The 14,176-nt window shown below is 47.7% G+C and overlaps 4 protein-coding genes across 6 annotated transcripts; 2 read left to right on the top strand and 2 right to left on the bottom strand.

Annotated features, from left to right (window-relative positions):
- Positions 1-56: 56 nt before the first annotated feature.
- LOC100826749 (50S ribosomal protein L18) lies at positions 57-2,484 on the top strand. 2 transcript variants are annotated; one of them, XM_010232409.3, is made up of 3 exons: positions 57-138; positions 1,740-2,120; positions 2,218-2,484. In XM_010232409.3, the coding sequence occupies exon 2, from the start codon at positions 1,754-1,756 to the stop codon at positions 2,096-2,098; it is 345 nt and encodes a 114-aa protein (XP_010230711.2). In that variant the 5' UTR covers positions 57-138; positions 1,740-1,753; the 3' UTR covers positions 2,099-2,120; positions 2,218-2,484. The 2 variants fall into 2 exon arrangements, with proteins under 2 accessions (XP_010230711.2, XP_003566477.2); XM_003566429.4 differs by having other exon boundaries at positions 58-138; positions 1,740-2,469.
- A 1,577-nt stretch (positions 2,485-4,061) lies between these two features.
- LOC100825503 (late embryogenesis abundant protein Lea5) lies at positions 4,062-4,866 on the top strand. The gene has a single exon (XM_003566427.4). It carries the CDS (start codon positions 4,170-4,172, stop codon positions 4,452-4,454), a length of 285 nt encoding a protein of 94 aa, XP_003566475.1. The 5' UTR covers positions 4,062-4,169; the 3' UTR covers positions 4,455-4,866.
- A 1,538-nt stretch (positions 4,867-6,404) lies between these two features.
- On the bottom strand, positions 6,405-10,098 carry LOC100822113 (dynein light chain 1, cytoplasmic). The gene is made up of 3 exons (XM_003566418.4): positions 9,629-10,098; positions 9,414-9,519; positions 6,405-6,769 (listed from the first exon to the last, which is right to left on the bottom strand). Exons 1-3 carry the CDS (start codon positions 9,890-9,892, stop codon positions 6,687-6,689), a joined length of 453 nt encoding a protein of 150 aa, XP_003566466.1. The 5' UTR covers positions 9,893-10,098; the 3' UTR covers positions 6,405-6,686.
- A 198-nt stretch (positions 10,099-10,296) lies between these two features.
- On the bottom strand, positions 10,297-13,482 carry LOC100820894 (epoxide hydrolase A). Of its 2 annotated transcripts, none has more exons than XM_024459866.1 (4): positions 13,010-13,482; positions 12,664-12,901; positions 11,258-11,543; positions 10,297-10,797 (listed from the first exon to the last, which is right to left on the bottom strand). In XM_024459866.1, the coding sequence occupies exons 1-4, from the start codon at positions 13,304-13,306 to the stop codon at positions 10,551-10,553; spliced, it is 1,068 nt and encodes a 355-aa protein (XP_024315634.1). In that variant the 5' UTR covers positions 13,307-13,482; the 3' UTR covers positions 10,297-10,550. The 2 variants fall into 2 exon arrangements, with proteins under 2 accessions (XP_024315634.1, XP_003566463.1); XM_003566415.4 differs by having other exon boundaries at positions 11,258-11,499; positions 12,719-12,901; positions 13,010-13,476.
- Between the last annotated feature and the right edge of the window lie 694 nt (positions 13,483-14,176).

Here is a 14,176-nt window from a genome sequence, read left to right as displayed (position 1 = left end):
CCGACAGCCCAACCCCGTCGCTCGTCTTCCTCCTCGAGCGAGCGCCGCCACCCCCTCCCTCCCCGTCCCGCTGCCGAGCGCCCCAGTCCCCTCGCTCCGTCGCTCGTCTTCCTCCTCGTGCGAGCGCCTCCACCGCAGGTATCTATCTCCCCTTCAATTCTATCGTTCCCGACCGTTTCTCCTCCCATCACCCCACGAACAGATCCCGCCCTTTAGCTTCCCGTTGCATCTCCTTAATCTTCCCCAATTCGTAGCTGAGGCAAAAATCAAGGTAGGGCGGTCCTCCGCCCTTGGATCGCTGCATACACAGATACACTGGTATAACATGAAATATATAGAAAGGGCCTGATGCTCTGTCCTGCTATTGGATCCTTCCCAGTTCTTATTCCTGCTTCAGTGCACTTGGAGCACTCTGAAACGAGACAAATCGCTCTGTTATTGCACCATGCATACAGACCATATTCCTTTTTTTCATCAATATGTATTGCCACTCTGGAAATTTAGATGAAATATGGATTTCATGGTATAATATCCTATTCATCTTGCTGAAGTTGACCACTGTCAAACTGTTCTGTTATGCGTAAAAGACAATCAGATTAAGCTTCCCCTTGTTGAATATGCTAAATTCTGCTTTTGGGTTGATGGTGTCCTAACTCCCAAGTATTCTGATGCTGAGGCTGGCAACTGTATTTGCTAAGGTTCTTTATGTCAATTAAGTTTCTGCTGTGGTATTATGTTCAGAACATATCAACTAGGAACTTTTCTCATGGACACATGATTTAGGGTATGTTTGGTTTATGCCCAAATAAGCATATCAACTTTTTTGTCATGATGACTTTTTTCGGCATGCGGATGCCCCTTTGATTTTTTACAACTCCCATTGGATTTTCTGTCAAACATAACCCAAAACATGTGCAACCAAAACCTTACTGATATTTTGGCTAGTCAAACTTTCTGATATGGTTAACTTTGGGCTCAAACGAAACAAACCCTGGCGGATTGCAACTGTATAAGCATAAGGTCAATGGAGTTTCCTGATGCAACTTCTTGTATCAGGATTTGTTACTTATTAGCTAGCATGTATAAGCAAAAGGTGAAGGGAGTTTCTTGATACAACTTTACACAATGGTGCGATTGCAAAACCAAATTCTAGATTCAACTTCGAACAAACCTGTGCATTGCTATGGATTAAAAAACCGCACATCAAGTTTACAAAACTAAATACTTAGTCGAATTCAGGTGTTGCTTGGCATATCTGCAAAATCCACAGTAGGTCGGGGTAATTTTGCAAAACAATTTTTTTAGTTGTGATGAGCAGCAGCATAGTTGTTCTTAATAGAAAATCTGACCGTCGGTTTGACTCCAAAGTGAACGGATTATCGTCACCAGATGGTTTCTTTATAGAACTAAAGATATCAGGTTATCTACTTTGCAGAGAACTGCTTTAATTAAATATATCGATATTGATTTGCTTCTCTTTTTTAAGATCATCACATGTCATGTATTGTCCCTCTTGTCTAGACCACTGGCAATAATTTATTGTATGCCTTGTTTAGCATTTCCCTAAATACTGTATTTCGCGGTAATCTTTGTATCCTGGTTTTGAACATCAACTGCTAATTATTCAGAACTGGTTTGCACATTTTTGCTTTGTCACTATGTGCACAGGGTTCTGATTGATTATTGAAATGTATCCACATCGTCAACTAACAAATATTTTGGTTATTGCCTTGGAGCAGAGAAACCCGCAACGATGGTGATCCCTCCACCTGACAGGGCAGCTAGAATCGTCAGTTATCTCAAGCCCTACCTTCTGAGGATGCATTTCTCGAACAAGTATGTATCCGCGCAGGTCATCCATACCCCAACAGCAACCGTTGCGTGCTCTGCAAGCTCACAGGAAAAGCTGCTTAGACCGGACCTGGAGTCGACCCGTGACGTCGCTGCTGCCGCAAAGATTGGGAAGCTGCTCGGCGAGCGCATGCTGCTTAAGGGAATACCTGCTGTGTCCATCCACATGAAGAGAGAGCAGAAGTACCATGGCAAAGTCAGGGCTGTTATAGACTCCGTCAGAGAGGCTGGAGTGAAACTGTTGTGATGCTAGAAAAACATACAGCTCGGTTAGCATTCATGCAATCTTTCAGCTGTATTTCTAAAAACTGGACCAATTCGAAATCGGCACCAAGCTGCGTTTTCTGAATTCACCACATTTTTCAGGTCAATAAGAGGACTTTGTGCATTAAGGAGCGATCTGCAGTTAACACCAGTAGCTTCATGATCTGTAGTTGTACTTTCGGGAGACCATACAAGTAGTGTATTCTGAAATTCCAGCCCCGTTTATTCGGCAGACTGGCTCCTGTTTGTCTGTCATGCTACGTGCGTATTTATTAGAACTCTTTTACTGATGACGCTGAGATTTTGCATGTGAATTATGCTTGATCATGACTGCTGAGCGTATCATGTTTCTAAGCTTTTTCTCCAGAAGGATGCTCCGCTTTGTCTTGATGTAGCACCCGGTCCCTTGGAAGATTCTTGTTGATTTCTCTTTCTCTCTTCCAGAGCACATTTATTATTGTTTTTCTGTTGGGAGATGCTGCTTTTGAGTTTTCCCCATTAGGAAGCGCTGATCCTGTTCTACTAAATCAGCTATAGTTAATATGAGACGGCTGTTGTTGCATTTGCAGTGTTTCCTGTCGTTAGCTGCCCTGGCAAGAAGATATTCTGAGATCTTGCGAGGCTGGTCGGGCTCGTGTTGCTGCTGGTGCGGAATGACGACAGATGCATGATTCTATTCGATCGGGTTTCATTTGACAAATCCAGCTCTGCCTGCCATGATTGAAGGAATGGAAGGTAGGTGATGTCGACGCGCAAAGTATGATTGACATGACTCCAATGGTGTCGTTCCCGTAAATAGGCGCCCTCTTTGTTTGGTTACTAATAAACGGCCAAACTTGACCGGACGCACCTGTAAAAGAAAAAACTGACCTGATGCACGAAGAGCAGACCCAAAAACACGTCTTAATATGGAGTATAACGCAGGAGTATTTACTTATTAATGAACCTACTGTATTGACAATTCCACTCGACGCCATTGGCAATGCGACGACCGAGACGCCGACCACGTCAGGCCCCGCATCGTCGCGTCCGAATCTGCCTTTTCGCTTTTCCGCGGGGCTGCCGTTGCTGTCGGCGCGCGCCACGGCCGTCCGGGTCCGAACGATTAAGCTAGCGACGGGCGACCGCAGCCACCGGATACGACCTGTCCAGATGCAGCGCCGCGCTGCCGACCCCGCCTACCCCAGACGCCGCCGCCTCCTCGTCGGGCTCATGATAAGGTCGAACCCCATCTCAAACGCTTTCTCGGGGAGTGATCCGAGCCACGTTCCTCCGGGGGCGACGCGTAGACTCTATAGCTCGTCCCTTGTCCATGTGCCTCCACGGTTGTAGTGCATCGAGATTCAAGAGCGGGTGCCTTTACGTTTGAACGATCACGTGTGTCGCTGGTCCAGTTTATCGTCATCCAACCCTACTGTATTTTTCCTGGCACTCATCATAAAAAAAAAAAAGCATTGCTCTGGTATGGTGGTGGTCGTCTGTCTGTCTGTACAAGACTTAACTTATTGGAGACCAGACAGTGCAATTAGAGGTGGGATGAGCTAATCAACGGTCCACTTCCGCATCATTGTCACTACCTAGTACACACGACGACTTACATTTACCCTGGGCCCTACCAAACGAAGAAGAGCAAAGGCAACTTCGTCGTTCATAAAACGAAACACGACGAAACGTAAAAAGGCAATCAACTCTGCTAGCCGCGCGCGACCCTACGCTCGCTACCGGGGCCAGCCAGCAGCACGCGACGAGTAAACAAAAATATCAAGGCGCCGACGCCACCACGAGTAAACAAAAAAAAAATATCAAACAAGTCGGCAACGAACGAGGAAGGAAGCGACGAACCCGCGGCGCCATTTCCTGCGTCGGCACGTGCCGGTTCGCCGCGCCTGCCCTGCCCTGCCCGTTTAATTTACCATCCTTGCCCCTCCCGCTTCTTTATATGCGGCGGCGCCCTCTCGCCTCTCTCGTCCCCTCACACCAGCAACCCACGTTGGAGCAGCAGCAGAGAGCCGGAGCGCCACCAGCCATCCGATCAAAACACACAGATCAATCCGATGGCTCTCGCTCTCTCCGGTTCCTCGGCTGCTGCCCGCGCGCTGGCCCAGCTGCTGGCCCCGTCCACCAGAAGCTACGCGGCGGCGGCGGCGTCCGGGGCGATGAGGCGCGCGGCGGCGGCGGACGGGAAGGCGGCGGGCGAGGGCAAGGATGCCGCCGGCGCCGACGCCTCGTGGGTCCCCGACCCCGTGACGGGCCACTACCGCCCGGCCAACCGCGCCGCCTCCGCCGACCCCGCCGACCTCCGCGCCGCCCACCTCGGCCGCACCTACGCCCGGGCTTGAGAGGGCCCCCCATGCGGACCTCGACCTCTACTCTCGTCCAGCGCGCGCCATGAGTATCCGGGAGATCAGATGGGACGATGGAAGGAGGTTTGTTGTGGTCTGCCGCTACCGACGTTCCCGCGCGCGCTCTCTCGTCTCGACAGTTGCCGGCCGCGGCGGCTAATTCAATGATAGCTTCATCTTACGCCGGAGAGATCGATGGAAGAAAAGGGCGGCGGTGGCTTGGCTTATTACTGCCTGTTCTCGGCTTGTGTGTGTGTGCGGGCTGGATGCCCTGTTCTACTACTATCGTTCGTGTTTCCAGATGTTTTACTCCGTGTGGAGCAGGGCTTGTACTACCTTTTGCTTGTATTCCGCTTAATGATCTATCACTCGTAATAATGGATGAATTCGCAGCTTTCCTTTCCCTAAATATGCATCTCCCTGCTAGTAGCTTCTACCCCTGTCTTATTCGGTTTATTCCCCAAACAAATTAAGCTCAGATGCAGAGGCAAAGTCACCCGTGATCCCTATCATCTCCGCTCCAGCGACACGGTGAGCCATCTGCCGTCAGTGAGGTCCTGCGGCGCGCCGCTCAGCCGCTGCTAGCTGCTTTTGATTCGTTTGCATCGAAACGTGCCGCGCGACGCCACGAGATTCTTGGCCCCGATTAATTTAATTGATTCGTGTTAATTTGGTGCGCGGTTGCCGTGCGGAGCGGCATGCATCGCATGGAATGGAAGTCGAGTCGATCGATCGGACGTCATCATGTGCCTGCGTGGCAAGGATATTTCGTGCAGTACGTTCGCGCGTATCACCAGTTCACCACAGAAACTTGACCAGAAATTAGTAACTTTGCAAGTTTCGATATCACAAAATGAAATAAGTGGACGTGGGGTGGCTTGATGCGTCTATACGCGCGGAGGGCTATACTCAATTAACGGGAAGATAGATTGCTAGAGCACTTAAGAAAATCGATCGACAGCTTGTGCTCACATGATGGCTAGCTACCCTAGCAAGCTATACCTTGCGTTAGTCGTAGGAGGCTAGGTCGACAAATATCTTGCACCGGAAGGAAACCCTTGTATGTATGGAACTTGTTTGCGAACGCATTTGCGTTGATACCATCTCCGCTCTGAATCATCGTTTCGTTTTATCCCCGTAAAACGTAGCTCAAAGCCTTTAACAAGGGCACCGACGCATGCGAGCGAGCAGGCGCGCAGGCGTGCCAATTAGTGCAAGCACGAGAAGATGTGCACGCTGTTTTCTGGACATCCGGTTCTCCAACCCTTGTTGCTGGTCGGTCGCTTGACCGTATCAGGGGGCCGTGGCAAGTTGGTCCATCGTATTCGGCCATCACAGCGGGCCTGCGAACACGTGACACGTCGCGTGTCAGAGCTACGTACGCAGGTTAGGTCGCACGGCGTCGTGGCTGTCCGCGAACCTTTTCTACCCACGCAAGCGGGCAGCAATGAACCATGGAATCAAAAAATCAAAACGGCTCCAGCGATCGGACGTCACCGTCCTGCAACTGCTGATATACATGCCCTCACTCACGACACCGCGACCAGGAAGCACCGCGTCAAGCAAGAAAAAGGTTGGGATTTGCTGCTAACTCTCTGCTAAATCGATTGGTCCTTCGTGGAATCGTGGGAGAGGGTTTCGCACTGCACTATTGGGCTGATCTTTATCCGGTAAATAGATAGAGAGAGAGCTGACCTGAAAGGAAAAGTGGCAAAAACCGGAAATGTTGTGGGTGGACTCAATTTACGAGGAGATAGACTGATAAGAAAGTCGAATGACAGCTAGGAGGCCAGATCGACAATACAGTACTATCATGTACCGGAACAAAGTAGAACAATCATATCCCAGCGTGCACTGCCAACTGTATCAGTTTAGAGTCGAAGTAAAACGGTTCCTTTCATACGGCCTAGATAGTGCATGTTTTGGAGTATGAACACGCGAATAACATACGAGCAAAGCGCAATCTTTTAATTTCGTCAACTGAAGTGGCCGTCTCACCTTCTTTCGTAACGGTACCAACTAGTCAGCAGATCAGAGTTTTTACATTGTTGGTGATGATCTTTGGTCCAATTTTTTTTCTGGCAATATTACAATGAGACAACGCCAGCAACATCTAGCAGAATAGAGACACGATCTAATCTCACACCAACATGGAGGCTCCAAGAAATGTTCGATTTCCAGCGCAGTTGCAGACAAGCAGAAGAAGAGTGGCGGCATCAGCTGCACCAATCACCCAGATTTGAATAGCAAGACGGCTTTAGAATCGATGTAGAAATACACAAAGTAGTTTGTCTCGTGCGTCACGTATGAACCTGCAACAGAGATGAGAAATACTTAGCAACGTCGTTTGCGTTCCTATCTCATGTAGAATATAACTAGTGATAGCTTAATTGTTTCAGATCATGCAAAGTTTTCAGGATTTGAAGCTGTCAAAAGGATATATCTCAGGCAAACTAGTAGCTGGGGTATCAGGGGACAATAATCATCAGGACCTAAGTGTTACTTCCAAAATAGTTTCGAACCTCCAGTGCACTTCATTCAATACCTAAATACGCCACCAACCCCTTAAGTCTTAACTGCAACTCATAACACTGGGAACGAACATGGCAAGCGAATTATAATCTTTCGCCGTTTTAGCAGTTGGTTGTTTTAAACATACTTACGAGTCAAAACTGGCTTCCATCTCCCACGATCATATACAACCACAGCAACCATATGATTAGAAACTTCAAATGTTCTATTTTCTAATGGTATAATTTTTGTGAGATAAGAACCATGTTACATTAGTTAAATATTCAACCTAGGGATGCGTTGCGGCCCCCTATGCCGAAATGAGGGGGTAGAAACTAAAGCCCTTGTGTGTTTAAACAAACCCAAAATTATAAAAGAAAAACTCCAATAGGTCCAGGCACGTGTTGCAGCTTCCAGACTGCTTTGAGAAGATGACACCCCTCTAAACAGATCCTTAGCATTCAATACAAGAGCAAGAAGACAAGTAGACGGCACAAAAGCTAAACCTTAGGAGTGCGAAAAACATATAAGCCACATCGATGACAGCAGGTATAGTCAACGAGGAATAACCTTTCCTGGTTATTGATATGTTATGTAAATGACTAAATGTAGTAAGGAAAGCAGCAGATAAACACCGATAAATGGCAGCAAGGAATATAGAGCAATTACACCACCAATCATGCCCTGTGGACGCTAAAGCTCCTAAAAACCATCAATCAAACCTGACAATCAGAATTCCAAATACTTTCTACAAGACAATGAAAACTTGAAAAGCAATTGAAGGTAAGCTTTCTCTCGTGCCTGTACAGTCGACCAGAAAGCCCTCAAATTTGAGAAAAGCTCGTTCTCTCAGTTTAGAATTTAGTTTCCGAGACACAGTGAGTCAGTACAACATGCTCTGAAATCATAAGAATATTTGAGAGTCATGTGATATGCATGAATGCATGATGGCAGCAGATACTGTGCCAAAAAGGGCATCATAAGTACAGGAGCAGATAAGATCCGATTTAAAAGAGTACGGAGTATTAGATGATGACTTATGAAAAATAGCCATATTTAAACGGGTAAGTTTTCAAGGCGCACGTTGGTTCAAAGCCTAACTACACTTTGCCATATTTTTCTTGCCCAACTCGCATAAGGTTACTCAAGAAAATAGTCGCCACTGCCGCATCTTGCGAAACTTTTTTTCACACTGATATGCGGACCCAGCTATCATAAAATGGACCCAGTATTAGGTGTGGAGAGAAAACAAACACCAGTATACCTCTGTCAAAGAAGCCTAATGCAAACAGCTGGTTCCCACTCCGTTTGTTTGAGAAGGAAAGTTTAAGATATTGTAAAAATAACCTTTCAAATTCAAACTGTGAGGATTCTATCATGACAAGCTTGATGACTATCATTGAAGTTTGGACAATGCCTAAAACAGAACCAAAGTGATATATGCCTGACATGCACCGCCTCACAGAATGTAAAGGAAAGAAAAAGAACTCCAGTTTATTCGCTTTCCATGGTACAACAGGACAGCAAAATGATCAATTGAGCATGTGAATATATCTGATCAATGATTTGCAGTATCAGGCATGAACTCAGATGATGACTAAGAATGTCTTGAAACAGCGAAAGCTAGAGTGAAAGATAAATAAACAAGCTTAGGTATCACAATGCTGCAAGTGTATAGCGATAGAGAGAAATGAGACCATAGATATTGACCATACTTGGGATGTCTTACTGATTTTCTATGTAATACTGATGTGACTTTATACTGTCAAATATTCCGGCGTGAAAATGTGGAAAGCTTTTAGCAAGCACTGAGGAATTTGGTGGAAGGGTACGTTTACCTTGACTAAGATAGCCCGTCTTGTAGATAATGGAGTTGAAAAATGTATAGTTAATGGATGCATTTAGTAAGGGCAAAAAAGACCCACGTATTTGCAATCAAGAAGCATAATAAATTAAGACCAGCGGTTGCCTGTACACGTCACGCATTTGATGGATGAGCTAATTGCATTAGAGATCCCTAAACTTTCATTTGTTGTAATGGTAATCGTGAAAGTTTATCAAGGGGAGTAAGTTATATGGTATGTCCTGCACACCTTTCAGCCCAAATCGTATACCATGTGCCATGGCATTAAACTTTTCTAGACATTGCATGCCTGGTCAGTTGGGAAGTCCAAATCTCATTATCAGATAGACTAGCATGGAAGTGACAACTTGCTCACTTAACTTGACAATCCATCACTATAGTCTATATCTGACATCCTCAGAAATTATACATCAGTCACTGACGCCTAGGAGATATGTTCGTCAAAAAGAAGTTATGCATTTGTGCATATGAAATTAACCGCAGATGACGAAACTAGCCAAAGCACGCAAAGTTCATACACCGCAGACGCATCCCACCATACAAAGCTATTACCAACAAGAATGGGGAAGAGAGGGCATTACCGAAGTTGCGGCCGACGATGCAGTGCCAGGTGGGGCCGTGGTTCTTGTCGAACTCCTTCTTGATGTACTCCGCGATGTCCTTCTCCATAGTGTGCTTCTCGAACGCCTGCCGAAAAGAAGAAATAAATCCCCGCACACAAAACTCCAGCGAAGAGCCCCGTCAGCCACGCGAGACAGCCAAATCGAGAATACAGAGAAGGGAAAAGGGGGATTACGACGCGGGCGATGTCGAATGCCTCTTTCTGCATCTCCTCCTTCATGTCGGCGCTCTTGAGCTGGATCTTGGGCGCGGTAGGCGACGCGGCCGCGGCACCGGCGGAGGCCGGCGGCGGGGAGCCCAGGGCGGCGGTGGCGGAGACGGCGTTCGGCCTGCGGTCGGCGTCGGCCGAGGCCCTCATCGTCGCGTAGGGAGCCAGGTCGGAGGAGGCGGCGGCGGCGGCAACGGCGGCCGCGTACCGGCTCTTGAGCTCGTCGGACATGGCTGCGAATCTCTCGTGGGACACACTTGGCTTGTGGTGGAAGGCTGGTGGTCTTGTGGAGCTGGGGGAAGGAACTCAGCTATTTCTCCACTTCTCTTCCTTTTGAAAGGCGACGGTGGCAGCCAGGCAGGTCCAAGACGTCGAACCGGTTGTGCGAGAGGGGAGCAGTGGGCTGTGGGCTGCAAAACCCACGGTACAAGGAGCCTGGCCCAAACAGAAAGGGCTAGCCCTGCGCACGTCAAACGGCGCAGCAATCGCAGAGCAGCGAATCCGCTCCAAAAAAAAAAGCAAACCCATTCAAAATCACCACTGCGGCTGCCAAAATACAGCTGCCCCAGCGCTACAGGTGTTTCAGAAATTCAAAGCACTTCACGTCACTGCTTCAAGTGGGTGTTCCCTACAGGTTTCAGCTAGCAATTCTTTATTTCACTACTGCTCACTGGTTACATTTTGATCTCTCCGAAGAAATAAGACAACCTTGTTCGAGAAAAAAAAAGAAGACAATCTGACAGTCCACACAAATTCTTCTTCCAAAAACGGATCACACTTTTATTTAGAGAATATTACTCTTGTGGCACTGTAGTTGGCAACTTGACATACAACTATATAAGCGCCACCGAAGCACTAGGCTCCACGAGATTTCTCTTATATCAGAAGTTCAGAACTTGCTAAAGAACTCACAAATGTGATCTGAGACCTCGTTAGGCTTCTCCTGGTTGATGAAGTGGCCCACTCCCTCCATGATAACCAAATCCTCCAGATTCGGCACCATTGCCTTCAAGCCACCCTTGTGAATGTAGTCTTTCACCCCTGGTGTGTTATATGTAAGATCCAGGTCCCCAACAATGAATTTTGTTGGAACTTTTATTGGAGCTCCAGTCCATGGTGCGGAGAGCTCCCAGTTCCTGCATCAACAGAAAAGGCATGGACTGAGACCTCATAAATGGCCATGTAACTCCAGCCAAAGCCCTCGTTGATGAACTTCTGGATTGACATTGACATTGGCACCAACTGAAATTTAGTACTCCCTTCGATCCATAATAAGTGTCGCCCATTTTGTACCAAGTCAGTACAAATTTTGTACTAGGTGGGCAACACTTTTTATGGATCGGAGGGAGTTGTACTTAGCATATGCATCAAATTACTGTTGCTAGAAAACAACATGTTTTGTGTAAATCTGCATCCTTTTTTTAAATGACTAGAATGTCCTGATGTAAAGCTGTACTCCCTCCGATCCATAATAAGTGTCTTAGATTTAGTACAACTTTGTACTAAGTTAGTACAAAATTTGAGACACTTGTTATGGATCAGAGGGAGTAGATTTTAAAATTAAGACAATGAAGAAGAAGCCGTAAGAGACGTTACTTGTCCATGCATCTGTAGTAGTTAAACCCTCCTGTAAAACCTGTCTTCTCAAATTTGTCTGCGTAGTAGGAAATATCTTCTTCTGAGAGCCATGCAGGGCAAGTACCATCTGAATCAAGTGAGTCAAAGAAGGTCTTGTCTTTGGGTAGAATAAGTGGAGCTGCCTTGCGCATTCCCAAAACCTTCTTAAACAGATGCCTCATGTCTGGCAGAGCAAATTCAGCTTCAGCAACTCCAGGCTTCTGCAGGCATAATTTTGTAATTCGTATGTGCAATCCAACTGTTTCTGACAAGCCAAATATAAATCGATATTGATATGGGCAAAAACAGCTACCAAGGATGAACAATTAAACATCACTAACTCATTCCCCACTACTGGAGATATTTTTAAACATGAATGTGAATCACATTCAAGACAAGTATTTATGGTTCTCCAAAGCTAACTGTACTCACTAGAATACTCCACTAACTCCAAATTATTACCTTCTGCAGCTCCACAGAGGTATTGGTACTTTAATAAGTTACCGAGCTTTTGTACCCGACTAGTAAAAAATCTGTTTGTCGCTAACTTGCTATGGACTAAAAAATAATCACATAAATGTTTATAAACTCATTCTGTATTGAGCTGCTGATTGGCATATTCACAAATTCATGGAACATTGGATGTTGCTAAACAAATTAAGTGGACAATGAGCAATCACATCTCAGCAATTGGTAGCAAATCATACAGTGTTGGTTTGACCTAACGGGCCACTACTGGTTGGTTTACACAAGTAAATATAAAGAAAAGATAAGGACATCACATCAGTGTAGTTGTCCAGCGAATAAAGATCCAAAGAAAGACAAGGTATCTTTCAAGAAACAATGCTTTAACCGTTTTACAGCAGGATCCTTAGGAACAGCTCTCCATATCTTGGTAATTTGATAGTGTCAATTTTTCAATTCATGACAACAATGCTAAGCATCCAATTGCCACTGAACCAAGAAGTCAAGCTCCTATAAAATAATGTGCCAACAAATATATATTTTTGCGGTGAATTACCAACAATTATTAGCCACTACTCATCCTTATCTGGAATCCGGATCACTGGCAGTGTCAATTAGCACCTCCAAATCTAGTTTAACCTAGTTAGCACCTCCAAATCCAATCCTTTGTAGCAACAAATCCAACAAGGGATCGTGTAATCTAGTTTAAACCGCACAACGGCCCAAAATCCAATACCATGTTAAGCGTTAAGAACAGCCCGCAGGACCAATTTCAGAGAATTTAAGAACCATAAAAACAGCCTGCTAACAGAATGAAATTGCACCAACAAGCATTAATTGGGTCAGTTATCTGAAACGATCAGTACAAGAAAGTCCTGCCCAAAAATGTCGTCAGGACAGAGGAACAGAACTCGTAATACCATTGATTCTGTCTGCCACGATCATGACAGGAGGGATGAAAGGGTCGTTTTTCACCTGGAAGTGGCACATGTAGTGGTCTTCCCCGCACAGGGCCCTGACGGCCTCGAGTGGGCTCCCCTCGGACCGGCGCGGGTGGTACACCACGCTGAGGTTCACGAGCGCCCGCACGAGGTCCGGCCGGAGCAGGCAGAGCTGCCACGCCACGATGGCGCCCCAGTCGTGCCCCGCCACGAACACCTGCCGCGCGAGGACGAGGGTCAATCGAGCAACAGGAGCTTTGCTTAGCAAGGAGCATGTCCGGCGCGAGGAAGAATTGGATTGGGCAAATGGGTTCGATGCAAATACCTGGGGCTGGGCCAGGTCGGCGATGAGGGCGACGAGGTCGCCGACGACGTGGAAGGTGGTGTAGGAGCCCGCGTCGGGCGGGGCATCGGAGTCGCCGTAGCCGCGCAGGTCGGGCGCGACGGCGCGGAAGCCCCGGGCCGCCAGGGCGGCCATCTGGTGGCGCCAGCCGTACCAGAGGTCCGGGAAGCCGTGCAGGAGCAACACCGCGGGGCCGTCCTCGGGCCCCGACTCCGCCACGTGCAGCCGCACCCCGCGTGCCACCTCCACCGTCCGGTGCCGCACGCCCTCCGCCTCCATCGCTGCTGCTGCGGATGCTGCTCGCGCGGCGGGCGACCGCAGAGGGCTTGATTGTCCGATGGTTTGGGGGAGACTCACCTGCGCGCGCTTCTTCGTGCGAGTCGCCGGTCAATGGCTGTGTGTGGCTAAGCGGCCGACTGTCCCGAGGTTTGTAAGTTTGCCCGGTTGTGCTTGGGTGGACTCTTGTCGCCCTTCGCTTTCGTCGTCGTTGCATACGAAGCAAGTGAGACGCGTGGACCTCTACAGCTTCCGCCGTTCAGGACGGGAGAGTGAGTGGCTGGGCTTTGTTCGGCCTTTGGGCAAATTTTGGATGGACATTTTGGATCACTGCTCTCATACGTGTGGACTGGACCCAGCCCAATTCTATAATATACCTGGGCATGGGTGGCGCGGCCCGGCCTGAAGCCCGACGTCCCGGGCCGGGCTTGGGCCTCACTTTCCAATCCCAAGCCCGGCAGGAAAGCCCGAAATGGCTAAAAAAGGGTATTTTTTTGAAACAGGTATAAGAAATCATTTATTTATTCCAAAAATAATTATTTTAATACTTAAATGGCCTATTTTCGAGGTTTCGGGCCGGGCCGGGCTCGGGCTTCAGGTTTGACCATCTGGCTTTTATGAAGCCCGGCCCGGGGTTTGCCCAGGTATACTCTATACTAGGTCCTTCCCCCGTACTATTGAAGCCCTGAAATCTGAGGGGCCGTCCTAGGCCCTGATTTAGGGTACCATTTGCAACATTAATTTTCTTTTTCAGATTCACCGGCCTTCCACCACCACATGCACGATGAGCTGTCGTCGCCAATTTGAGCTCCTCGACGACGAATCCGGCTCGTATGAGTCTCCCGGATCGTGTGAGCGGCAAACCCATTCCCT

This window comes from Brachypodium distachyon, chromosome 2 (assembly GCF_000005505.3).
Source record: "Brachypodium distachyon strain Bd21 chromosome 2, Brachypodium_distachyon_v3.0, whole genome shotgun sequence".
Lineage (NCBI taxonomy): Eukaryota > Viridiplantae > Streptophyta > Magnoliopsida > Poales > Poaceae > Brachypodium > Brachypodium distachyon.
The sequence above is the reverse complement of the archived record's forward strand: the minus strand, read 5'-3'. Positions and strand labels throughout refer to the sequence as shown.

Excerpts from the sequence above, each read along its gene's own strand:
- LOC100826749 (XM_010232409.3), top strand. The coding sequence starts at position 1,754 with ATGGTGATCCCTCCACCTGACAGGGCAGCTAGAATCGTCAGTTATCTC.
- LOC100825503 (XM_003566427.4), top strand. The coding sequence starts at position 4,170 with ATGGCTCTCGCTCTCTCCGGTTCCTCGGCTGCTGCCCGCGCGCTGGCC.
- LOC100822113 (XM_003566418.4), bottom strand. The coding sequence starts at position 9,892 with ATGTCCGACGAGCTCAAGAGCCGGTACGCGGCCGCCGTTGCCGCCGCC. Across the intron at positions 9,520-9,628 it reads CATTCGACATCGCCCGCGTC|GCGTTCGAGAAGCACACTAT; the intron begins GTAATCCCCCTT and ends TCTTTTCGGCAG. Across the intron at positions 6,770-9,413 it reads CATCGTCGGCCGCAACTTCG|GTTCATACGTGACGCACGAG; the intron begins GTAATGCCCTCT and ends TCTCTGTTGCAG.
- LOC100820894 (XM_024459866.1), bottom strand. The coding sequence starts at position 13,306 with ATGGAGGCGGAGGGCGTGCGGCACCGGACGGTGGAGGTGGCACGCGGG. Across the intron at positions 12,902-13,009 it reads CCGACCTGGCCCAGCCCCAG|GTGTTCGTGGCGGGGCACGA; the intron begins GTATTTGCATCG and ends CTCGCGCGGCAG. Across the intron at positions 10,798-11,257 it reads TACTACAGATGCATGGACAA|GAACTGGGAGCTCTCCGCAC; the intron begins GTAACGTCTCTT and ends CTGTTGATGCAG.